The sequence below is a fragment of the Ilyonectria robusta genome, assembly GCF_021365365.1.
Source record: "Ilyonectria robusta strain PMI_751 chromosome Unknown BGZ61scaffold_4, whole genome shotgun sequence".
NCBI lineage: Eukaryota > Fungi > Ascomycota > Sordariomycetes > Hypocreales > Nectriaceae > Ilyonectria > Ilyonectria robusta.
In genome coordinates, this window is record NW_025764438.1 from 115,798 (window position 1) to 141,187 (window position 25,390).

At 50.9% G+C, this 25,390-nt stretch overlaps 4 protein-coding genes across 4 annotated transcripts; 2 read left to right on the forward strand and 2 right to left on the reverse strand.

Annotated features, from left to right (window-relative positions):
* Positions 1 to 153: 153 nt before the first annotated feature.
* BGZ61DRAFT_503705 (uncharacterized protein) lies at positions 154 to 3,687 on the forward strand (the record flags this gene model as incomplete). The annotated part of the gene is made up of 7 exons (XM_046251776.1): positions 154 to 174; positions 229 to 578; positions 684 to 1,452; positions 1,535 to 1,567; positions 1,629 to 2,002; positions 2,055 to 2,309; positions 2,368 to 3,687. 7 exons carry the CDS (start codon positions 154 to 156, stop codon positions 3,359 to 3,361), a joined length of 2,796 nt encoding a protein of 931 aa, XP_046108077.1. The 3' UTR covers positions 3,362 to 3,687.
* Positions 3,688 to 7,126: 3,439 nt separating this feature from the next.
* On the forward strand, positions 7,127 to 8,742 carry BGZ61DRAFT_491008 (uncharacterized protein; the record flags this gene model as incomplete). Its single annotated transcript, XM_046250387.1, has 5 exons — positions 7,127 to 7,345; positions 7,414 to 7,619; positions 7,746 to 7,868; positions 7,932 to 8,321; positions 8,394 to 8,742. The coding sequence occupies 5 exons, from the start codon at positions 7,127 to 7,129 to the stop codon at positions 8,740 to 8,742; spliced, it is 1,287 nt and encodes a 428-aa protein (XP_046108078.1).
* A 714-nt stretch (positions 8,743 to 9,456) lies between these two features.
* Positions 9,457 to 10,988, reverse strand: BGZ61DRAFT_528594 (uncharacterized protein; the record flags this gene model as incomplete). The annotated part of the gene is made up of 5 exons (XM_046253280.1): positions 9,457 to 9,754; positions 9,810 to 10,157; positions 10,219 to 10,532; positions 10,601 to 10,625; positions 10,678 to 10,988. 5 exons carry the CDS (start codon positions 10,986 to 10,988, stop codon positions 9,457 to 9,459), a joined length of 1,296 nt encoding a protein of 431 aa, XP_046108079.1.
* Positions 10,989 to 13,438: 2,450 nt separating this feature from the next.
* Positions 13,439 to 18,730, reverse strand: BGZ61DRAFT_565315 (uncharacterized protein; the record flags this gene model as incomplete). The annotated part of the gene is made up of 7 exons (XM_046255904.1): positions 13,439 to 14,068; positions 14,186 to 14,734; positions 14,795 to 14,824; positions 14,885 to 15,459; positions 15,524 to 16,906; positions 16,963 to 17,269; positions 17,732 to 18,730. 7 exons carry the CDS (start codon positions 18,728 to 18,730, stop codon positions 13,439 to 13,441), a joined length of 4,473 nt encoding a protein of 1,490 aa, XP_046108080.1.
* Between the last annotated feature and the right edge of the window lie 6,660 nt (positions 18,731 to 25,390).

The following is a 25,390-nucleotide window of genomic DNA, read 5'->3' on the forward strand; positions in this document are numbered from 1 at the left end:
TAGCGGTGCACTACGTTTTTGGCCTGACCGTGTAATTGAACACAAACCCATGTCACGTGCCGCAACTCATCATGATAGGGGCATCATTAAACGATACGCGTCGACGCCGCGTCCGCGACAGCATGTTCCTTTTCCATCAACCAGCTGAAAATCATGGTATTCGAATCCGAAAGCGTGCGTCAAACTACTGGCCGTAGTGTCGGGAGTTCTAGGCCATCCGACTCCCAGAACCATGCAAGTAGCCTTGGCACAAAGCCATACAAAGTTGGCCTCAAGGAAGACCTCCTCAGCGCGCTCACGAGCATCCAACCAAATGGGTCATTCGCTTCATTCGGTGCACTACTTCAACCGCCGCCGGTCGGCCTGTTCGTTCGCGGTATCGGTGACATCCCAATGCCGCTCAGCGAGTCTAAGGCACGGCAACTAATTGAGAAGGCTCGCCAGTCGCCCTACGGTAAGGGGAGTGATACCATCGTCGATACCGCAGTCCGAAACACCTGGGAGTTGGATGCAGAGCAGTTCACCTTTCGTCACCCGGGCTGGCCAAGTTTCCTTAGGGATATATGCTTCTGTGTCGCGTCAAGCTGCTCGTCTATGAAGAGGGCGCCATGTTCAAGCCGCACACCGAGTAAGCTTTTGAAACGAATGCAATAGCCCTAAACCACTGGCTGAACTCAGCACAGCACCGAGAAAATCCCCGGCATGTTCGGCACTCTCGTCATTAGCTTGCCGTCAGCTCACCAAGGTGGAGAACTGGTGGTCAAGCACTGTGGCGAAAAGCAGGTCTTCAAGACATCCGCAGTGGCGCAGTCGTGGGCCTGTTGGTACAGTGATGTCGAGCATGAGGTCCTTCCTGTGACTTCAGGCTACCGGTGGGTTTTGACTTACAACCTCGCCATCGATCCGGCCCAGCCGCGTCCATCGGCAGCGCTGCGGCGGTCTGAGCCCACATCACTTAACCAAACTCTCAAACACTGGCTTGCCGAGGGCCAATCGCGGAAACAGAAATATTTCTACCATGTGCTCGACCACGACTACACGGAAGCAAACACTTCGCTCAAAGCATTGAAGGGGCGCGATTTGGCCCGCGTCCAGGCATTGAAAGAGGCATGCAACGAGCTTCCTGTGGACATCTTCTTCGGACTGCTGGAGAAGGAAGAAGTGGGGTCCTGTGAGTTTAACCCCTACTCCAGGTCCAGGTCTAGGGACTGCGACGAGGACGACGAGGATGAGGACGACGGTTACGGTTACGACGAGGACATGCACGATGACCTTGAATTTCATGATATTGATGAGGTTTTTGAAACATCGTACAAAGTGAAGACACTCGTCGACTTGGAGGGCCGGATGGTGACGAAAAATCTGCATTTTGATGAAGATCATTTGCTTGAACCAGATTGTTTCGTGGACCTCGAGGGGGAGGAGGAATACGAAGGTTATATGGGCAACTCGGTATGTTACCATTGATCTTGAGACGAGTCTAGCGCTTGGATCCTTCGGGAGAAAGTGCCATACTAATCGATTCCATTTTTAGGGGCCAACGGCGACACATTGGTATCGCGTGACGGTAGGATACAACATCTTCCGCATTTTCAACCCCGGTCACTACTGATTTTCTCAATGATTAGGCCGTTGCTGTTGTCCCTCGTGACTCCACTGCCTGCTTCTTTAAGTGCAACAAAACATTTTGCTCTTTTCCACACAGCGACCACTCCGAGATGAACTATTTGGCCCAAGCATGTTTACAGCCACAGGTTCACGAGTCTTCGCTCACCTCGCTCGAGAATCTCTGTCGACAATTGTGGGGCAATGGAGCGGTGCCAGACGAAGCCTGGCAAACTATTTTTATGGTTGCAGTCCAGCATGCGCGGTATGCATTCCTTGATGAGGCTGCTAAGCATCACGGAGGCTGTCTGCCGCCAGCCTACTTTAGTTGGGTTAGGCAATGGTTGAGTGATGGCGATGGCGATGCCAAAGAACGATTCAATGCTATTCAAAAGGGGTACGTTACAGTCGATGGAATCGGAGCATCATGTCGGAGCTGACAATAATAGAATAAGTTCAGCCATTTCGGGGTACCCCTATTTCACAGGCCAGTTCATGGCCGTTGTGAACTTGGCGCCCATCTCCAAAGGCCCCTCAGCTCCTGTCGGTGTTTCCACACCCGATTACCTCCTCGAGTTTGCTCGCAGAACACTCCGCTCTTGCCTGGATACTTGTAGATCCAGAGTCTTGGGCGGAAGAGATGGTGTGGCTCTGGTTGACGTTGCGCTCTATTTTGACGACCCATCCATTTTCCTCTCACAAACGTATGTTACACCGACTCCCTTCATTGCTGTGGTGCATATAGGGCTAATTATACTGCAGGGTTGCACCTATACTCAATCGAGGACGTCCCCCGGCTGCAGCCTTGCTTGCATTCCTAGACCGGTTGCATCGACAAAGCACCAGTGGTGTCTTGCCTGTGGAAAGCTCTATGCATCTTTATCGGACCATGGCCAACTCATTCATCGCCTCTCCGGATCTCACAGGGGTATACGACGAGGCTGAGATCCAGGCACTAGAACTCCAAGCCACAATCAGCTATGAAGAGCTGACCAACTTCCTTTCTGCCGTCATTTCAATTGGTACAGAATCAGATGGCCTTGTTAATTTGCTCATTTCCAGGCTGGTTGCAGACGCCCCTCGGCTCCCAGACCTGGAACTTGAAAACATGTGGCTGCCCTTCCTACACCATCTCATCCCCATTCTCGTCTCCAAGAACATACCTCTAGACACGGCATGCTATCAACAGCTATTTTCCACCTTGCTCAAAGCTTACCTCGATACCTTTGTACGGCGCGAGCCTAAAAGTGACAGAAACTTGGCTCGCACCGGCGTACGCTGTTCTTGCGTTGACTGTGCGCGTCTAAACGAATTCCTTACCAACCCCGCGCTCAAGGTACAATCTTTCGCGGTAAATCAACACCGGCGCGAACACCTTGCGCAGAATTTGGGTGCTAGCAATGTCGACTGTACTCGTAAGACTTTGCGGTCCGGCTCACCCCACTCTCTGGTGGTGACCAAGACATTCCGTCATCATAAACAGAAACGTCAGGACTGGGCCTGGCGGCGCAATATGGCCGCTGAGCAGTTCCAGCAATTTGACCAGGAACACCTCAGGAAGCTCCTAGGCTCGGACTATTCCAGCATTGTCAACATGGAACAAACCAAGGCACTGCGGGTGGCGGTGACAAGGCAGCCTCGTCAGCCACGAGCGAATACTGGCCAGTCGCTGAACTCGTCTACGCGTCCAATGAATGGGAAGAAGCGAAAATTGCCTCCCACAGAGAGTGAAGTTGTTGATTTGACCAGTGAATAGACGGTTATAGCAATTACGTTGATTACGTCCTGTGTAAGACCCGAGGCTACTCTACGAGGAGGGGAGTCATACCCATGGTTGCCCAAAGATGAGACATCTATTTGCATTATAAGGGCAATTTCTGGTGGGCATAAACAAAAATCAAATTTGCTTTTGGGTTTGGGAGTTGGACATCGTATTAATTTACCCGTGATACGTTATTCTCGCTGTTGCAGTCGCAGCGGTTGGACGACTTGATTTGAAGTTTGCGTCTACGATGCGAAATTGGCAGGTCACACTTGCACTGAACATCACAACCAAAACGGCGTGGTAATACTCAACTAGATGATTCGTCTTTGTACCTGAGAATTCTACACTCTAAAGTCTAGTTATATTTCTTCCCTCTCTTGATTTTACCTTGCCTTCCAGTTTGATTGTCGGTTAGGGTAGACTGTATTCGAGTCTCTAAAGAGTCACTTTCACTGACCTTCATATTCAACTGTACGCGCCTCTTTAACTCCTTAGAAAGCCCTGCTTCCGATAAAATCCTCAAGCTATCACCATCGACACTAGCAAGGATCGAGGTAATCCCAAAACCGCCATCCACAGGTATGTTATGTAAGAAGAGAATAATATACAACAGCATCAACGTAGCCAGTCCTGGTTGGATGGTAAAGATGAAGTATAGCAGGCATCACGCCTGTACGGTATGGCGAGTCTTCTCAAAGGTCTCAAGTACGTCATCGTATAAAAACTCTCGAACGAATTTTGTGTCTGGGTATCGCGCAGCCTCGCTAGGGAGCGTGTGTCTCCAGCGGCTCACATGCAGAGCTACAACACTCATCGCTGCCGACGGCATCTTCCAGGGGGAGGATGACGGTTGTTTTCCGTTAGTCGGCTAAAGGCACCGTACTGACCGATGGAAAAGTCAGTGACGATGGTAGCGTGACCGCTAGAGAAGGTCTTGTGCCCGGCACTGAGTCTCGATTTCTTATTTTTCCTATAAGGGTGGAGTGAAATATTCTCGGGGTTTGATATATTAAATAGACTTAAATATAAAGAAAGATATTAATTAAAAGAGAATAATTTAATAAAAAAAGAAAAAAAAACATTTTTAAATAATTAATTTAAAATATTTTTTTAATAAAATAATTAATTATATTATAATATAAATTAAAATGGGGGTTTTTAAAAAAAATATAAATTATAAAACAATCATTAAATTAATTTTTATTTTATTTTAGCTTTAATAATTATAATATCTATTATCTAAAGATAGACTAGCTTAAAGCTACTTTAATCAGAGCAGAGAATGTTCTATTCTACGTATTCCAACCCGGCGAGGAACTCCGGTATCGGGTCACCCTCCATGCTTGGCTATGCAGCTCATGGAGTTACAAGTGGGTAGCGAGCTGAATGCAGGAGATACTTCAATGCTACTGCATGGATGGCCTCAATAGTTGCAGTGCTGAGCTTTGGGCGTTTCGCATGCACTAGCGTCTGACCGCATTCTAGTATGGTTGTAATTGTAACTAAAATCCTCCCTTGCGTCGGCGCCCAACTCCCCCCCCGCCCCCTCAAGGAAGGACGAGGAACCCAAGAGATCAGCAGCTCTCGTCCAAGGAATGCGCCTCAACAAATTTCTCTAACTTTCACCGATGGCCAATTGTTTCGGGGGGGGGGGGCGTTGCTGGTGGCTTGCTGAATGCACAGAAAGGGAAATCTCAGAGTCTAGTTAGATATGCACGAACCAATATGTCTCAGAAATGTTTGAAGCACTCGTCCGTCAGTTAACTCGCAAGCTTACTAGTGGCCCCAGTGAAAAGCAACTGCAGCCAACCAATTGGGCTTTGTGGAGTGTATGTAGGAATATGAAGTGGAGATTAAAGATGGGGATGGAACTCACCGAGCACTTAGCGGTGCGGGGAAGTCCATTTACATCCTCGTGTCTCATTCAAACCCTGGCATGGGCAGCCCAATATTGTATGTACGCTGAGCCGAGCCGCTGTGGGTCAAACCGTATCTATCCGCTCAGCTAGCCACGAAAGTGGGACGATCCTTCAATAATACGGATACATGCTGCCATGGAACACGCGTAGTAATCTCTTTGTCGGCATGAAACTAGGCGCAAAGGCGAAACTATTGCTTAATGCAAAGGCACAACTTCTAAAGAGTTGTCGATAGATATGTAGACAATTTATGCAAATAGTACAGGAAAAGGTCACGTAAAGCCGAAAGCAGCTCGCCCAAGCTCAACCAGCACCCAGCAAACTCTGCTACAGCGAAAATGAACGCCTCCAGTTTCAATCGAGATCGAGGGGTAAGAAATGAGAGTCACAGTGAAGGAGTAGCGGTGAAGAGTGTTCTAAAGCTGTTCCAGGTGAAAGGCAAGCCACAGATAAGATGGAGGTGGGGTCGAAGGTACCCCTGGGTACCTCACGAGAGATGATCAAATGATTTCACAGAAGCAAGGAGAGGTACAATATGTGGCCATCTTCTAAGAGGGAACTAGGCTTGAGGTGTTGATTGGTTCTGTATGTGGATTAGGTCACAACATAACGACGTAATATCCGCGTCCGTATTGATAGGCATTGTCTAGCGCGTTGTCTAAAGCGGCAACATCGACCAGTCACAACTTGCAGACTCGGACTATCACCGCAAATTTGTATGCAGGGTTATGTAGGAAGCAAGTCAGTTAGGATTATGTGGGTATGCGAGACGTTGGCTAAATCTAGATCACCTTGGCAATAGCATCGTCAACGCGTGATGACGGTGTTTAGCGACTTTGTCAGCGCCGATCTTGGCATTTCGTTGGCAAAACTAAACTTCAAGGGAGAGACATGGGGCGGTGAGGCCCCAGAAGTCTCCTGAAGCTCAAATGTGAGATCAGATAGTCTAACAGGTGGGGGTGGGAGGCAACAGGGAAGCTGGATGTATGCCGGAAACTACTGACTGGCACTAGCACTGACAACAATCTCTATGGAGTCCGCGTGGCTGGCTGAGTTCCAAGGCACATCCCACCAAGTATGATTGTTGGTCGAGTGCTACTCATCACCACGTAGGTACACAAGAACAGTTCCTATCCTTGTATCCTCTGTAAGTTGATCATGTATATAAGTTTGACAACTTGAAAAAAAAACCAATACTGGTACATTTGATGAATGTCCCTTGTTGCTAAAACTCGGGTGATGAGACCGTAGGGTTTAAACGTTATCTCTTAATTTTTTAATGAGCACCTCTCTACTATCCCTGCATAATGTGGAGAGAGAATTTAAAATGGCTAGCTAAGGATACAAAGTGAAGCTTCCTGCTGTGGATACTCAGCCAGCCATGAGAGGACAATTCTAACCCTTTCCTGCTGTCATTGCTCCATTATTCGTCACGTTGTCAATGATCATTCTCGGCTGTGCTTTTGGTCCCATGATACCGCGCGGCATGCAGCATGCAGCATGCAGTTAGTATCAACACAGCGGAAAGCCCGAAAGTAAGGGAGCTTCACCGCCAGACGAAGCTCGTCAGAACACCTGCGGGCAAAGAGGTATCGTTAGTCCGGAAGAATTGTCTATTGCCGAAGCCCTGATTGTGTATATATAGGGGCAATGGACCCCGTAAGACTTGTCCTCGATCCATCAGCTTCACCAAGCACTTCAGAACCTGCACATCACATCCATACTCAAAATCCTCACTCCTGATTCCTTCTCTCGAAGAAATCCAAGCAAAACCAGCACCATGTCTGACGAAAACCAGCTGTTTTGGAAGGCCTATGCCTCCGCTGTCAAGAACATCATGAACAGCAGCCCGGTGGGCGACAACACCAGGGTCTACATCGCGGCTGCCAACACTGCTGGCATCTCCGGTGGTAGGGACATTCCGGCGGCGTGCACTAACTGGGGAATTTACCAGTATGCCGACTTCTTGCTGGATCCCACCAACCCCAACTGGGTCGCCAGCAAGGTCGCTCGCTACTCTGATGCCCTCGAGATGACATTGCAGACCCTGTCGCCGGTTAGTATTTGCCCAAGTGTGAAGACAAGTGAGTCGTGAGACACAACTGCTGATATCATCTCCTTCAGGGCGCTGGTGGCGATACATCTCCCGACGCATGGGACAGGCTCAACAAGGCTAAGGAGAGAGTTGAGATCTACAGGAAGGAGAGGGATGTGGCCAAGAAGGAGGCCATGGAGGACTTCAAGGACGATGACAACCCGGACAAGCCCAAGTCGTTCGCTCAGTGGGCCCCTCTGAACGCCAACGCCTACCTGGTTGCTGTGCAGAACTGGTACGTGAAGCCATATCTTGTTCCCCCAACCGGACCAATTCGTGAATGAGCCCAATCCATGTGGTGTCGGCAACAATGGATTCTGGCACGGACAAGACCCAGGGCACTGACTTTGATAATTTACAGGGAGGCCGCTACCAACGAAGTTCAGATGCGAACCAACGCCATTGGCGGCTCTGGCTCTGCTCTGCTGGCCGACGCCATGAAGCGGACTGCCAACGGAACGAACACACTGACCGAACTGAAAGGGTATGTGTCGGTGCTGATTTAATATCTCAGAACTCAGAGCTGACAAAATCAAAACACTCGCAGATTCAACATGAAGGCTAGCATTCAATCGGTGACCTACGATGCCGCTGGAAAGCCTATCATTCCTGACCCCCTCGACACTCAATATGTCCCCCAATACTCCATCGACGGCTACGCATCTCTCCTCGATGGCTGGGTCGCCAACTCGAACCAGAAGGCGTCCGAGTTTGAGGTCAACCTATCCATTGGCCAGCAATCTTCTTACAAAGATATTGGTTTCACTGAGGCACAGGGAAGTGCGTCCTTCAGCCGATTCCCCGTGTTCGACTTCTACGCCAGTGGAGGCGGGCGAGTCGAGCACTCCAACTTCGACATGAGCTCCAACGCCAAGGACGTGAGTGTCAAGCTCAAGGTCCAGCACTACAAGACCGTCCCCTTCGCGCCCGGTACCTGGTGAGTGCGCCCAAGCCTTCCTCCTCTCCTCCTCTCCTTCTCCACAAGCCTTCGTCTAACCCTGATGCGTAGGAACGTCGATGTCAACGGTCTCATGGCCAAGCTGGGGGCCAAGGCCCCGGCCATGTTCACGAAGGTGCGCGCCACGCAGATGCTGATCGCCCAGGGTGTCAGCATGGAGATCAGCTTCAGCGGCAGCGCCAAGACGGCCTTCGACAAGGACTACAAGAAGACGGTCCAAGGTGGCGGCGGCATCAGCATCTTCGGATTCCGCATTGGTGCCTCCGGCTCCTCCTCCGAGGAGAACGAGTCCCACGGCAACACTTGGGACTCCAGCTCCGGCGTCCTCACCATCAACGCCGAGAACTCTCGCGCCTCCGCCAACGTGCTGGCCGTCATGGGCGAGATTGTCAGCGTTTAGAGACCTTCTTTGGTCCTGGAATACTGGGAATACAATTCAATGCTTCCACCATTTTTTCGGAACCCAAGCTTCAGCTCAACCTGTTGCGGTCCGAAAGTTAAAAAGTCTACATAGCTTAACTCAAGTCATTCATTCACTCGCGCCCCTGCAGCCTCATTTCTACTGTGACTTAGCAATACACTTCGAACATAGTCAATTGTGGAGCCCCGGTAGGCCCCAATATGGAGCAAGAATATGAGCATCAGGACCTGGCTTGTTGCTGTCGATGAAAAAATTGAGATCCCCCCTACCATGGTAAGGCAGCGTATTTGTACGTTTGTCTAGATATGTAGCGCGATTTCTTGTTAGGACTACTTGAGCACTGTGAAACCACACATTGCATCGTGCCCGTCTATATAGTTGTAGTTGGTCATTTCGTCGATATTAGACTGTCAGACGGAGATATGGACTACAACAACGCTACTGATAAGCGGTGTGATCATTCCCTTTTGCTGTAGCGGGATTGCGATATAGGCAATGTTAGTAAGACGGTTTTAGATGTAACTTCCTTTCGTCTACTTGATGGATGCAAGCATCAACGTGACCGCTTCCCTCCGTGATGGTCACTACTATCGGTGCGACAAATATACCAGTATTCCTGTTCCAATTAAGAGAGCCAATTTTTAGATGAGTACATATAATGATAGTTCGTCGCAATCTTTCGTATCATAGCCTTTAAATTTCCCTCCCCAGCACGGCGAGCACAGTAGGGAATCCACTGGGGGCGCTGGCGACTACAATTTGTCCATCATGGTCCAAGGTGCATTTGCTAGCGGGCATTCCCAAGAGGTCCTTTTCTCCTCCGCCAACGCCGAGCAAAGCGTCGGGAAGCTGGTGCTTGTCATCCGCGGCTGCCATTTTAATCCTTACTCTGTATCCCAACAAGATTCTCGTGATCTTCATCTGTCTGCTGGAACGCGGCTCAGTACCAGCAATCGATCCCAGCTGAGATCGGGCGGCAGCACTGACATCCCTTTGATACACCAATAATGTTAGTCATTCCACCAAAGGGGTTGACGAAGCCTTACCAAAACCCCCGATCAATGTCGAATGCCTGCAAACCTCCAGCCTCGAGCGAGAGTTTCACATCGGAAGTTGCGGCGTTGACCGGATTGGTCTCATAGAGAGGATCGTTATCCAGGTTGGGGAACCCGAGGCTGGCCCAAGAAGCCGTCGCGGCACCTGCAACGTCGAGATCTAAGCGAACCTCTTCGCTGCCCCCATCTTTGGCGTCAACCCAGGAGTCAACCCTCCGGTCGACACCGCTGATCGAGTACAAGGGCCTATAAAAGGTCTGATCGGGAGTGATCACGAGGGGAGCCCGCCTATATCCCACTGAAGATGGTATGTCCATATTCGAACATGGCATATTACTCCTGTGCGTGCGCCAATAAATCATCAGTATCGATAGAAACTGTGAGGGGGAAATGCGTTTACCCGAGTCTCAATGCCGAGGTGTCCTGTGCCAGATCGAATGCTGCCAATGCCAGGCCAACACTGCTGGATGTTTTAGTGGCGGCGAGTGTGTGGTCATATTCGAGCCGCGTCTGTTCGCTCTTTGCCCATGCATAGTAGACGCCGAACTTTTCGCCCCAGGCCTCGAAGTTGGTCAGTCCCGAACCCGCCACAGCTGCACTTTTGTGGTATAGATCAAGATCCCTCAAATACGCTTCTGCACTTCTGTCCTGTGCCTGCTGGACCTCGGACCGGAGCTTCGAGATGGAGCCACTGACATCCGAAAGAGTCGCGGCCTACTCCCATGATAAGTAAGTCGCTTGTGAGCACCTAGCCAGGAAGGGAGTCGCAAAGAAACACATACATCTTCGTGGATACTCTGCAGGTACCTGAAGTGGCATCAGCTGTATGAAAACCCTCGGTTATAGGGAAAATACGTACTTGCGGCGGGAATCGAAGTAACTATCGCCATCAGACGTGTAAAATGGGGACCGAGTGTCCTGTAAAACGTCGGTTCGGAGAAAAATGTGATTGTTGGTGATCTCTTGAGGGGCAAACTCGCCGGCAGGTATGTCAAACAGACCCGGGGAAGCTACAAAGATGGCTTTGGAAGAGTTGTCGAGGTCATCTTGTGTTGTCATGTGGGCTTGTAGCGCAATAGCATAGGCCTTCCAGACAAGTTTGGATCCTCCGTTTGTCAACACTGAAAAACTCCCTTTACGAGCGATCATGAGCGCAGTGGTGGGCCGCATGGTATCGTGGTTGCCTGGTATCGTGCCTGTGGCCTCGGGAAGCGTCGAAGTCGAATTGAACGCGGGCTATGCAGTTCCAACAGAAGGGGGGAGGACTTGGCACCTGCTGCAAGCAGGCCTAACTCAGTTGAATCGGATGGAAAGTCAAGGACCATCCGGATGTGAAGTGCCGGCGCACTGCATAATAACTTGTCGATTGGCGTGTGCTTTCTTTTTACATACATGGGTAGAGGTATGCAAGGGCAAGCCGCCGCGTACGTAGGTGATTGCCTGCTCATGGCCTGGGGGGTTGATCCTACTCTCCCAGTCCAAGACCAATAAATATCAGCCCATTCCTTAGACAGAGGTGAGACTAAGACTGTGAGTGGACGTGGACTGGCCCTTGCGAGTGCATCCCGTGTCTTGTTACGGAAACAGTGCATGATTGTGGCTACCTGAGATGGGGCTGATAATAACCAGCTCCCCAGTCTCCTAGTCACACTAGCTCGAATCCTCTGTTGTTATAGCGACCCCCCCTGCCTGCTGGGTTCAGGTGACCACGCACTAATAAGACAAGTCACCGACTTATGGGATGCCCCGACATGACGGGTCTTTGTGCGCACCCTCTAATTGGGAGATTTTGTGACTCTAACTCTAACTCTGACTGGAGTGAGCAAGCACAGACTTATTCCAGATATAGGGATATTCTATAAGTTGGTATCTTATTTTATCTATTAGCTGTATAAAGAGAACTTACAGTTAATTAAAAACCTGATATTTTAGCTAATTAATTAAAAATTAAAATTATATTAAAAATTTATAAATAATAAATTGCTTAATAAATATATATTAATTTTAAAAATCTATTTATAATGATTTTAAAAAGAATTTTAATAAATTAAATAATTTTAAATAATAATTTACAGCTAAGTTATATTAATTAAAATATCGATAATATTTAATACTCTCTGTAATTTTTAGTATAATTTATTAATTTTATATTTAATTAAGTAGCTAAGGTATTAGATTCCCAATTAGCTTTAAGCTCCCTCTACCTAGCTAATAGTTATAGAAACAATCTGGCTTGAACTGCACCTGTAACTCTCAAGGGACGAAGTGTTCCAAACCACGCGCATTCTGTTGGCTTATAATACAGACCTAGTGCTCCAACTCCCAGGCAACCTCTTCACGAAGCTGTTTCCGGGAAGCAAGAGGAGCAATCTGGTCAACGGCGAGCACGACCACACAAAACCGAGCACAGCGACTCTGAGAGGGTTGAAGGACGAACTGCTCAGTAAGCTCTTTTAGTGGTTCCTGTTTGTAAAGGTGCCCTGAGAACAGTGGGATGATAAAAATGAACTGCATGTAAGGGGACAGATAAATAACTTATACCCAACTGTCTTGGGTGTTTTAGCGAGGAAGGTAAAGAGGAGAGAGGCTATATTTCTTGTATTCAACTTGAATTGACCCGAACTGTACCAACTGAACCCTCCCTCATCACTCTAAGACCAATGCTCGAAGCGAAATGCCCTTAAGATGCACGTAGAATATAGGGGAGACTGTGACAAAGGATCATCTACAGAAGGCGATTGAGCATAAAGTCCCTCCTTCAATTTGTCCCTCTGAGCTCCGTACAGTTCGGTAGAACACTTCTCGGGCTTCAATCAACCGAGGCGCCTTGCGTGGGTCGATCATCGAGGCGGGGCCTGGAACCCCAGCAAGACAAGCAGGAGAAGAGCGACGCCGGGCAGTCCGCCTGTGTGGTCTAGAAACTTGCCTAGGTGTATGCCATGGCCGAGGACGCCGAAAAGGCCAATACCCTAAGCCGCGAAGCTGACACCATATACCAGCAGTTCAACGTGACCGGGGAGTATACTAGGTCGGGTGACGAGAAGAGCCTCTTGATACCTTCCAACCAGGGCGGCAAGCCCAAAGGGGGGGCCGTTGAAGTCGAGGTACGAAAGCGGCATCGCGGCCCCGGGTAGCCCGAAATGCATGATGGTTAGGTAGTTAATCTACCTTAATTGCGCACCATTCCTAGGACGGTGCATACTTACCGCCGGCCGAGGCCATAGTTGAAATAAAGCCATCGGCTGGACTAATAATGATGTTGACTCCATGAGTTTGAAAGACGCGTTCCACTCCCAAATCCCTCGCCACCTGCCGTGTGTGGGCGAACATGCGGTTATAACTCTGATATCTGATGAAGGTTTCCTGCCTCGGGTGATCTAGATACTTGAGTTTCAGTGCTGGCAGTGCGACTCCAAGTAGAATTATATACATACGCGGGGGCAACTCCTTATCCGGATAAACTGACGGAACAAGCATGACAGATACTGTGGCATTATTGACAGGTGCCAGATGCTACGTACTCGACGCCAATATCGGGAATCAACCATCACACTACGCGTCATAATACTGGTCTCTATTGTGGCGCTCAGGAGGAACCCTCTTCTCTTAGATTGTCCTACTTAAGAAACATCGTTAAAACGTAATGCCATGCAGTCCAAAAAGTCGCCGGCATCGCGTATATCATCCTCGCCAACCGGGAAGAAATTGCTCGCCTTGGCCAGCAATCTGGTCCGGTCCTGCGCGTTGCCCTTTCTGAGTTGTTCAGACATCCTGAAGAAGCAAGCGTCCACCAAACCCGATGGGCTCGATTGCGTGTCCTGGACCATTCGGTAGCACGCCAGGATGAGAGAAGCGACCCCCGTTGCCATCGCTGTGGCGACGGAGCTTCCCTGAACATTGGCTGTCTCGATTGGTACGGATGGGTCGGTACTGGAGGTGTCGACGTCCTCCCCTCGGAACATGTACCGACCGGCACCTTCGTTCGCGTATTTGGAAAACTTCCCGTGCTCGTCGCAGCCCACGATGGGGAAGATATTCTCAAACTTTTCGGCCTTGTCTTGCTCCCGCCGATAATAGGCTGCTGGCCAGACCTCGTCTGTGTTTTCTCCCTCGTCGGCTGTGCTGCACATGATGATGATATCTTTCTTCTTGGCCTTGCGAAGAACCTCTTCTAATTGGGGTGAGGAGGTTCCCAGGGCGAAGCTGCAATTGATAATATCCACCTCGAGCTTGATTGCCCACTCAAGAGCCTGTTGTTAGTATGAGAAACACAGTCAGCAAGGTTTGCCGATTGAACAAGATAAGTAAGGGGGGGGGTTCCCTTCAGGTGCATAGTGGGACTGGATGAAAGCTCAGGTCTACCGTACCTTGACTACCGTAGGCAGCTCGATGTAGTTCATGTCATCTGCGATTTGGAAGAAATAGAACACGCAAAATGGGTCTAGTTGAGAGATGATATTGGCCATATGAGAACCGTGTGGATCAACAGCGAGCCACCAAGATGCTTCAGATTGGTGCCCCTTTCCGTTGTCTCTCCATACAAAACTGCGGCCGTGGCGCTCGTGGCTTTGAAGAGGGAACCGAGTCCCGTTCACGCCACTGTCCAGAATGGCAACTTTTGTCCTGGTGTTAGAAATCGACTTCGGCAACGGGGAATGCAGCTTGTGGCAGTTGAGTGCGAGATTCAGTTGCTGAATCCGAGCTCCGCTATAGTGTTGGATGAAATATACGAGTCCTGTGACCTCGATTGGGCTCTGTTTCCTTGCAGACCCGGCAGATCCATGATGGCTGTGGCCAGCCGGCTCTGGGATCCAATCTGTTTCGATGGTCACCACTGGTTTTGTCTTGACTTTCAGCTCCGCCTCGTCGCAAAGCTTCTTGCAAAGGATTGCTCGACCCTCACTGACAAAACCGTCCTAATCATCAAAGATATCAGTATAAAAAGCTAAGCCGTCCATGACCACATGGCTACTTACCTGCATGACGTGGATGTACAACCGGTCGAGCTGTGAAGGCCAAGTCAGTCACCAGAAGCCACAGTAGAACTGTTATGTTGTAAGACTCACATTCAGAATGCTTATGCCCTTAGGCCCAAGCCAGTGGTCAATCGCCGCGAGGCTTCCACTTGAGTAAAGATGCAGGGTCTTGAGTTCTTTTGCAACGTTTGCGATGGACGTGATCGAGAGGTCCGTTCTTCTCCAGTCCAAATGTTGCACATCGAGGTCTTGGAGTGCCATCTCGATATCTTCTTCAGTGGTGGGACAATGTCTACAATCGTCCACGGTGACCTCGAAGACACGCTTCACGCGCTTGTAGGCCTTGAGCCACTGAAAAATGGAGATTGTATCGGTTCTCCTCTCTCCCAATTGCCTAGGAAAGGACGGAATGTTGACATATTTGAGGATTCGTTCAAATTCAATGCCATCACAATCGATATGTGGGAGGTTATCGACTAGGATATCTGCCAGTCGGACAGTTTGAACCGGCTCCTCGTCTGCATTGTCCACGTCACGCGCAAGCTGTCTCCTGACACACTCCTCGAGCCTTTCGATGTCACTGCGGACGGAACGGAGAAATTCCGTGAGAGAATGCGGATCAAAGGCTAGGATGGTGACATTGAGCGAGATCTCTTTGCCCGTCCCTATTCCGCAGTCAGTTAATCGTTGTACGGCATTGCTACATGGACAGCTGGCAAGATTGCTTACAAGTATCCCCTCTCAGGTGTTCTCTAAGCTCAGAAATGGGCAATCGCTCCATCAGGGTCTCAAATATGAGATCTCTGAGTTCTGTGTCTTCGCCATTATACAGCGCCAGAACTGGAAACTTCTCTTCGTCTGCTTCTGCGCTTAAGGCTGGACCTAGCGCAAGAATCGGAGTCTTGTGCTCGCCCATGGTTGTATTTGAGCCTGGTCCAGATGTGTGATCCGGGTGAACGTGGAGGCTGGTGGCAAGATCAGGGAACTCCTTTAGCAAATACTTTGCCGCTTCAACCTGACCGATGTACACCACGTAGTGAATCAAACTGCAGTCTAGACTACCCAGAAATGTACTTCCGATACCAAGGAGAAATTCGAAGACCTCGAAATTGAAGCACTTGGCAGCCAGTTGCAGGATGTCTTGTTGGAGGACATCTGTCCGGTACTCTTTCTCTTTTCCAGCGGGCCTGACAGTGAGTAACTCGCGCATGATTTCGACATTATTACCGCTGTTGCTCGCAATGGCCTTTCTCAGAAGTTTTCGTATCTCTTCTGGGCTGGTGTTGCCAAGCAAGTCAAGCATGCCGCTGACGGCTGGTATTTTGCTCTTGGTGATGGAGTATGTAAGGGGAGAATAACCCTCCTTATCCACGCTCGTCAACAGGCTTTTAACCGTCGCGCAACCTGGATCGTGTGCGTAGCGTCTGCCACAGCAGCCATCTATAACGGATAGGCAGATCATGATGGCTCTTTGAGCTCCGTTGATGGCGGCGATGTGAAATAGTGTCTGCTTCATGTCATCTTTGTCGCGGCAGAGTCCGTAAGTGTTCTCAATGACGTGCGTGAGTATGCGAAAGTGGTTAACTTGCTGGGCGTAGCTTTGCTTCTCGAGGGGACCTGGACTCATCTCATCCTTCCCCATTTTCTTAATCAGTTCCTCGGCGAGGTTTCTTGGCGCCTTAGGGTCTGGTGATAAAGCCTCTAGCAATAGATCCAACCATTGCTGTTGTGTCTGGTGGGAGGGACTGCACGGTGGCGTTGGAAGCACCGTTTCTTGTTCGTCTTGTTCGTCTTGTTCGTCTTGTTCGTCTTGTTCGTCTTGTTCGTCTTGTTCGTCTTGTTCGTCTTGTTCGTCTTGTTCGTCTTGGTCATCTTCTTTGTCACTTGGGCCGTCATCCGTTTCTTCAGGTTGATATCGCATGACAATGGCCTCGGCCAGCTTGAGCCGGTCCTCGTTGTTGATAAACTTTGGTGTTGTCCTGAACTCTGTCTGCTTCCCATTTTCGATGAATCCAAGCAGTGTATCTGTGTCTGTGTATGGGGCTGGCTTCTCGTTCTGCCTCTGTGCTCTTTTCGGCCTCCATGGCTTGTTCAGAAAGCCTGCCAGTATTTCTGTAGACGGATATCAGGGACGTCTCCACTGCATTGAGAACCTGAAGTATACGTACCATCCATCGGGGAAGGTGCCATGATGAGTTTTGGCTTTGATTCAAAGATACCGACGAAACTTGGTGATCCAAGATTGTTGTCTCTGGGCGCTGGGAATTTAGCCAGGCGGAAGATACGACGCGGGCTGTAGTCGGAAGCAATCGAAGGACAGAAGACGGAAGCCGGAAGACGGAAGACGAAATACGAAAGACGGAAGAAGGCCAACTCGAGCATCCCTCCAGCAAGAACGCCCTTTAGCAGCCCACGCTCGGCCACCCATGGTTGAACCTTAGCGGACAAATAGACAGTCCTAGTCGCCTTCGAATCCTTTTCGACCATGTACAGGTACTTCAGCGGTTTAGACTCGCGGAGCCTCGAGCCGAAATGTTGGGGTTGGTGTTACAAAAAGACGAACGTTCCTTGTGGGACCGCATGCCCGCCCTTATCTCCTTTGCAACAGTTGGACAGCCTATCAGAACTAGCTCAAATCACGTATTGTTTGCAGTGTGACCATCTATCAGCACGTCGCCGAGGTAGGAGATGGCCGAAGGCTGAAGGAAAGGGTGCACAGTGGAAATCCTAGCCATTCTGAGATGTCTTCATGGGGGGGGGTCCCTCCACATAAGATGTGTCAACACAGAGAAGAAATGAGTTGTGTACTTGTTAGCCACTTATATGAGAGTATTTAGGGCAACACAATACACCCTGCTGGCCGAGATGAACATGCAGGTTGACAACTAATCCGTCGCCTAGCCACCCTTGCTTGACCACAGCCTGTTTCCATCACACGTCCACTCCCCAGACGCGGGCGTACTTCTTGTCAATTCCAGTTTCGGTTTGGAGGTCGACGAGCTGTTTACGGTCGACCCCGGTCAGCCACTTTGGTATGATCGGGTTTGGCAGCGTAGGGTCGAAGTTGATGGGGTGAATCATCTTGTCCTCCTCGGCGTCCAAGTCACGCTTGCTCCAGAGGTTGTGCCACATCACAGCCCCCGGATATCGCCACCCTGCGTCAAACTCGGTAATTGCGACTTGGCCTTGGAATGGGGAGTCGTTTTCTCTTTTCAGAAGTACCGCGATATGAAAGCCTGGGACAACGCCCTCGGCACCCTTGCTGTTCTCCGTGTAGATCCACCACACCTTCACATACCGATGGTCAGTAGGGGAGGCATGTCGTATCCCCGATTTGGCCTCAGCGAAATACTGCCTCTCGTACTCCTGGCTGCTGACCTGGTGCAGTGCGATGCCTGGCTTCACTACAGCGCTGCCTTCCAGGGTGCCTTTAAGTCCATATTCCCTCTTGCGAAGAACAGGAATCTTGTGGGAGCGGTTAATGATATCGGGGCCCCGCGACACGATAGTTGGGTTTGCGAACGGGAGCTTTCCACCTTGATTTTCGACGTTTCGAAAGTCGATTTCCAACCTGATCTTCCTCGCCCTGAACTCGCGCATGCTCTGTATCTCACACGTGAAGAGGAGAAAAGTCGCGGGGGTCTTGTCGTTGTTCTTTTCGTCCCAGACACCATCTAAGTGCGGGTGCGGGTCAGCATATTCGGCCTTGACGTCTCGAGAGACGAGAGACGAGAGAAGAGCGGACTGGGAGAAAACAGAAGAAAAAAGAACGAACTTACGGACGCAAGCCGACATGACAATGTTGGTGTAGAAAAAGGCATCATCGTGATTTATGATGTCCTCCCTATGGACCTGGGTAGGGGCTTTGTTCTTGGTCTTCCCTTCGCCATCGCTTCGGGCGGTAGCCACAATCGGGATGCGCAATTCTAAAGTCATGATGCCGATGACGTTGGAAACGTCTATTGAAGTTGTTTTTGCGAGTGCGTAGGGGCGTTGGATAGCTGTTCGTAGGTGTTTAAGAAATGTTTATGGATATTTCGCGGGCCTCAGCTTGCTGGATATGGTCGAAACCCAAGATGCAAGAGATGTTGAGGAAGAGTTGGCAGAGCCTCGCGCATCCCCAATCCTACCGAGATTTATGTAACATCTTAACAAGGCAGCCTACCTTCCCCCCTCAATCAACACGACAGGGATTGGATTGGAAGAGGCAGCGAGGGGTGCAAGCCATGTTTCTATGTACCTCTACTCCGTACAAGCGCTCTGATCTCAGACCGAGTGGCGTCCGCTTCACTCCAATCCGATGGCTTACTCACCGTTGCACACCATTGCATATGCGTCAGACGAGTCGGGCATGGGTGCTCTTGCTTGACACACCAAAGAGCAGAGTCTGACTGTGACCATCGAGGAACAATCGCCATTCCATGCTGTTTGTTATCAACAGTCAAATCTCTCCCTGGGCCATCGCATTCTCTGATATCATGAGTTCTGCACAGTTTTCAGATCCTGAGGATCGCCATCGACAGGGGGGAATCACTCGTACTAACAGCAGCCTGGATTTGGACCTGGGTCGAGCGAGGAGTGAATTGGCCCGCGCCCAGGACGCGCTGCTGAGGGACCAGGTGCGCGAGAGGCGGCACAGAATGAACCTCGAAGACGATGACTTCGACTACCATGAATTCCAGTCCGAAATCGACGAGGTCGAGGACTTGATTCGACGCCGGCGTCGATTGATTGAGAGAGGAGCTCTAAGGGTGCGGCATCTCGATACAGATAATCCAATGGTGAGGCCAATGCGACTTCTCTCCGATGTCCCATCCTCGGTCCCGGACCCGCGACGCGGAACAAGATCGAGCGCTCTCTCACAGGTCGGAGAATCTTCAGTCTCATCATCGCATCAACGAAGCCTAGACCCCACTCGTTTCGAGGAGATGGAGCGGATGCTTCGGGTGGACGGAAGGCTCTTCCACAGTCAGCATCTTTCCACACAACGCACAGCTTCCTCAAGGTCTTCGGTTGCGGAACGGGCCAACGCTGTACTCAAGGCATCGAGTCGTCCCGTCATCCGACCAAGGTCCGTGGGACTGGCTAACCCATCCGGTGGACTGGTAATACCATCGACGGAAGTGTCGCACGTCGTTGCTAACCAGGAGCCTTCGCCAGAAGCCAAGATGAGGAACAAACTCCTCAACTTGCTGTGGTCGCAGCCAGTTGGGCTAATTCACGATCTTCTGTCTAAATCAAGGGTAAAGGGCTCTGGCGAGTGGTTATTCGCGCTTCCTGGGTTCGAGAGCTGGTGCAAGGTAACTGCTGAGTCCCCCAAGGGCGTTGAGGCAGGGGAAAACTGCCTATGGTTGCAGGGGGGCGTTGGTGCTGGCAAGACGATGTTGATGTGAGACACAGTCCTCTGGAACGTCAAGCGACTAAGTCCTAACCTATGGCCACACAGGAACGCCGTCGTGAGTAGACTGAGCTCCGAGGTTCTCAACGAACCAGGACAGGAGAACATAGTCGTCTACTACTACTTTGATCGCAGTGGTGGGTGCAGGCCTTACCAAGCAGTCTCCAGCCTGTTACGCCAGACTTTAGATCAGAAGGACATTCCATTACCCAAGTTTTTGGCGGAAATGGAGACTGACGGATCAGATGTCGCCAGCAGAACTGGCGACCGCCAACCCAACGACGGTATCTGGCTTGCGAATTTGGTTTCGGATTTTCTAAGTGTCCTGTCTCGGTTCAAGAGAGTCTACATTTGCCTTGATGGCTTGGAAGAGTGCGAAGATCTGGTTGCGTTGATGGCGATACTTCTCCGAATGTCAGCCGTCCAAGAAACGAGGCTCGTTTTGACAGCCCGCTCGCGAATTGTCGACCAGTGTATTGCACTAGGCGCTGGCCGCAAGCAGACGGCGAGTCAAATCGAGAACCACAACAGCTCAGATATCCGACAATACCTTGAGGAGTTTGTACAGTGTCAACAGCGCATCTGTCTGTTTGACATGATAGGAAAGGAAGCTCGCTCAGCGCTCCTGGACAAGATAGTTGAGAAGTCCGGGGGGAAGTATGTCACCGCTCCCTCTCCTCACACAGTGTCATTTTTCCGGATCATTCTCCAGTATGATTATATTCTAACACAGTTTTGAAACTAGCTTTCTGTCTGCGATCGCCCAAGTCGCACAGCTTAATCGTTTGACCTCGCTCGCCGACGTAACCGACCAGCTTGAGAAACCGCCACTTCAACTATCGGAAGTCGTCGATCTGATCCTGTCTCAATTAAGCGATCAGCCACCTCAGCGATATCGGCTTGCGCAAAAAGTTTTCTACTGGTTGTCTGTAGCTCGTCGGCCGCTGACACTGCGAGAATTACAACAAGCTGTCGCTGCTAAGCCAGGAGCTAGGATTGACGACCCCAACAGACTGCCTCCACCAAGCTTGATCACAGCTGTCTGCATGGGGTTCGTTCACATTGATGTCAATAAGAACAGAGTCTTCGCAATGCCGTCAGCCTTGCCATTTTACCTCTACCAATTCATAGGCAATTTCGCGAGGAAGGCAAGAGAGTCCGGGGCCATCAGCTGTTTGGCGCTTCTCCAGAGCGACATCCTCTCTCGCGGCCCGTTCACTTCACAAAGTCAATACGACGACATGAAGCAGAGACTGCCATTTGCAAGTTATGTGTCCCAGAATTGGGGAATACACTTAAACGACGCTGGGGAGGATGAGTCGATGAATGAGATACTGGAAAACACCTCGCTCCTTGAAACCCTCAGCCAGCTTCTGCACGTCGGTTCTCAGCCTACATCCGTGTCTCCTCAACCGTACGACAACTATCCCACCGGTTTTGGGAATCGCCATTTCGGAGCGTATTTTGGTCTCACGATTGCGTTTAGCAAGTGGCCCACGCAGGAGGACTGGGCCGTTGCAAGAGACAGCTGGAACCGGAGCCCCTTTCACGTTTGCTTCCGCTCCCCTGGGCTCTGCCAGCGCCACGTTTTATTCGACCTACTCGAGGGCGAGGACGTTTCTATCCTCATGTTTGGAGATATACCTTCGGCATCCCACTCTGAACCAGAGGTTAAAGTCTCAGAAAACCATGACCAAGACCAAGCAAAACCATTCCGCCATGAAGCTGTCAGGGGGTTGCCATGGAAATGGGGTTTGGACTACGACCACAATATCAACGCCTTCCGGGACAGTGTGCCAGGCATAAATCTCGAGAAACTCTTTACCTTTAGCAGAGACGAGATAAAGGTGGCAGACAAAGACGGAAAGACGCCACTGCACCATTTCCTTGTGGACTGGTCCGAGGATACACTCATTGGCCTCATCCAGATGACCTTTGACCGCGATGGCCCCCCTGAGCACGGGGAAGACGACGGCGGCGAATCTAACGACGACAGTGATGATTCATCAGACTTGAAGAAAGGCCTGGGGGAGAGGAAATACCTGCCCCTAGCAGCAGACAACTCGGGTCGAACCACGCTGGATTACGCCTGCGAACGGAGCGTCCTCTTTGGCACCCTCGTGTTCGAAACGGCCAAGTGGTCACCGGAGCAAATGAACAACGCAATCGCCATCGCGGCATCCTGTGGCTACGTGGTGTTGGTGAAATACCTGACCGAGAAGATCGACGAGAAGCACAACGCCAAACGCGAAGAATTTGAGCTCGGCCGAGCCGTCATCGAAGCCTCGAAGCGCAGATTCACCGAGATCGTCCGCCTCCTCCGCCAGAGGGGAACAGACCTCCGCATTCAAGACGACAACGGCATGTCGCCGCTCCATCACGCCGCGTACGGTTGCCATACGGGTACGGTGCGGTTTTTGCTCCTCGAGGGCGCGGACCCAAACCAGCTTGACAAGTTTGGACGCTCGCCGTTGTTTTGCGGGTGCGAGAGCGGCAGTGATACCATCGTCACACTATTAAGGGAGAAGGGTGCAAGCGCCACTCGGGCAAACAGTGACGGCCAGACGCTACTTAATCTGGCGGCCTGCAGAGGCAATGTCGATGTGGCACGAAGACTTCTCCGCCTGGACGGCGCTGCCGTTCAACTGAGGACGCCGGACCCAGACGCCGCAGGGCTATCGTTACAGTCGCCTCTCCACATCGCGGCGCGAGAAGGCCACCACGATGTTGTCAAGCTATTGGTCGAGGAGGGTTTCCCGATCAGCGCGCGCGATGGAGATGGTCGGACGCCACTGTCGTATGCCTGTGAAGGCGGACACATCGAGAGCGTCCAGGTCCTCCTTAGCAAGAAGCGGTTTGCGGCTGTCAATAGCACGGACAAGGATCTCCGTACTCCTCTATCCTATGCCGCAGCGGAGGGTCATGTCGATGTCGTGGCTGCTATGGTAGGCCAAGGTGGCGTGGACCCCAATATAGAAGACGTTGGGGGGAAGACGGCCCTTGTCCATGCCGCAGAACGCGGCCACAATTATACGGTGGTGGTGCTCATTTTACTGGCGAGTAACAGTTACAGGGTTAGGGCCACGGTTATGAGGTCATTTGAGGAGCTGTATTCGCGGTTCTCGAGCAAGGCGACTGGGAATATCGCCGTGGATGTGAACATGAAGGACAACCAAGGGCGGTCGGCGGTGTTCTATCTCAAACGCAATGGAGGGCAGGGGGCTTCAGACGTGGCCCAGTCCATTGTTGAGATTGGCGAAAAGCCCAAGCCCAAGACTCCTATGGATGATGGTGAGGGTATGGGTGGTGGTGAGTTCAGGGCTGAAGGAGGGGACGGGGATCGCAACAAACCAGCAGAAAACCCCGAGGAGCGCCCCATGGCCAATGATGACCAAGACGCTGGTCAGCAACCTGGAGCCGTCGACGTGTCCATATTACAGGCATGATCCATCTTAAGATAAGCTGGAAGCACTACGATATTATCCAAACTTTCCGTTGGTATGCTTGGTAGTGTTGACGGAGGATTGTTTACTGCCTGGGGAAGCTCGCGGCCTGGTACCCGAACCAAACGCGCTCCATGGCAACCAGCAACCCTAAAGCGCCGGAAATGATAGCTACGACGTCCGTTGAGAAGGGTGTCACACTCTGTAATGTTCATCAGGGGGAGCTGCTTCTCATCTGTATGATGGGAATGACGAAGAGACTTTCTTTATGGATTTTGAGTGTTGAGATAGTAACCGCTGAGAACAATGCATTTACCGCTATGGAAAATTTGTTAACTTTATATGAGCCATCCATCGACGGTTATCTGTACACGCAGATACAATGGAAAATGGAAGATATAAAGTTGCAGGTCTAATGTTCAAGGTCAAAAACTAAGGTCTAAGGTCTCTGCGAATCAGGGCCTTCGGGTTCAGTGGGACGGAGACGGTTGAGTTCTGACGTCCACAGTTTAAAACGGCAGATATAAAAACGGAGTCGCTCCAAACGGCCGGCATTCACAGCCATCGCCAAGGGGTTATCGGGCACTGGGTACGTGGCGCATTCCCTGTAAATGCGCTAGGAGTGGAGCTTTGTACATTGTCACCATGTCTCCGTCCTCTTTTTTTAGCCTTGACAATGGAATTGATTTGGCGGGTGGCCAGTTTCCCCCAGCTATTGGACGTGTCCCTTGTCGCTCTGAAACAGAGCGTGGCCCTGTCAATGTATGAGACCGCTTCTTTCTTTTTGCAGGCTTCTGCCCCTGGACGGAACAACTTGAACGACTCCAAGTTGCTCGGCACCCGCGTCGCACGTACATAATTAGCGGGTGGGTGTCGCCCGGTGTGATGAAGCCCGCTGACAGCTTTTAAAGCCCGGACGCGGTGAGGCTCGTTGATTGATTGAGAAAGGGGAGTACCTCAGGTCGGGTAATGAATGATAAGCAGACGACTGTGTGCTACAGCACAATTATGGGCTCTCCAGTATGCATGGCGTACGCGGACAGGTTGGGTAGCGCTGAAGCGATACCCGGCCAGTCCAGTGGCTGAGCTGCTGAGCTACTGAAGGCGCGCCTTCGCTTTCGTTCTCTTATTCAATCAATGATGACGGCCAAGGTCTTACTTCAGCCCCAGCACCAACCGGCCGCGGCAGGCCTCCGGATTTGGAACAAGGCACGAATACGTGACTCTCCCACAGTCACTCTGCGGGCGACCTCAGTCGGAAACAGTTCAGTAACACATGCAATCCTGAGTATTGATTGCATTCAGTGTAGAGGTGGGCTGTACAAAGTACCTTCCTTCCGAAAATACTGCAGCATAGGCGCTCTTCCCCATCTTGCATCTTGCCGCCTTCCTTCCTTCCCTCCATTTCATCCCATCCCCATCCCCCTTGTCATCCGTGCATGGGCCTGAATTGTTTCCCTTTTGACACCCACACACTTCGCACACCGAATTAACTAATCACCTCCTCTCACTATTCGTGGATCGACATCGCCTCCTAAAGGCTTTAACCACCAACAAAACAAGGCACGACGGACGCCACAGACTCTTGTACTGACTCTGCCTCCTCCCCTCATCCCCTCCCTCAAAGTCTGGATCCTTCTTTGGCCCCCAACCACCGTGCCATCAGCACCAGCAGCAACACCAAGACGAGACGAACCCCGAACACCAACGAACGAAAGGCCCGGCTGTTGCTTGCTAGGTCCCCTTCCCCTTCGT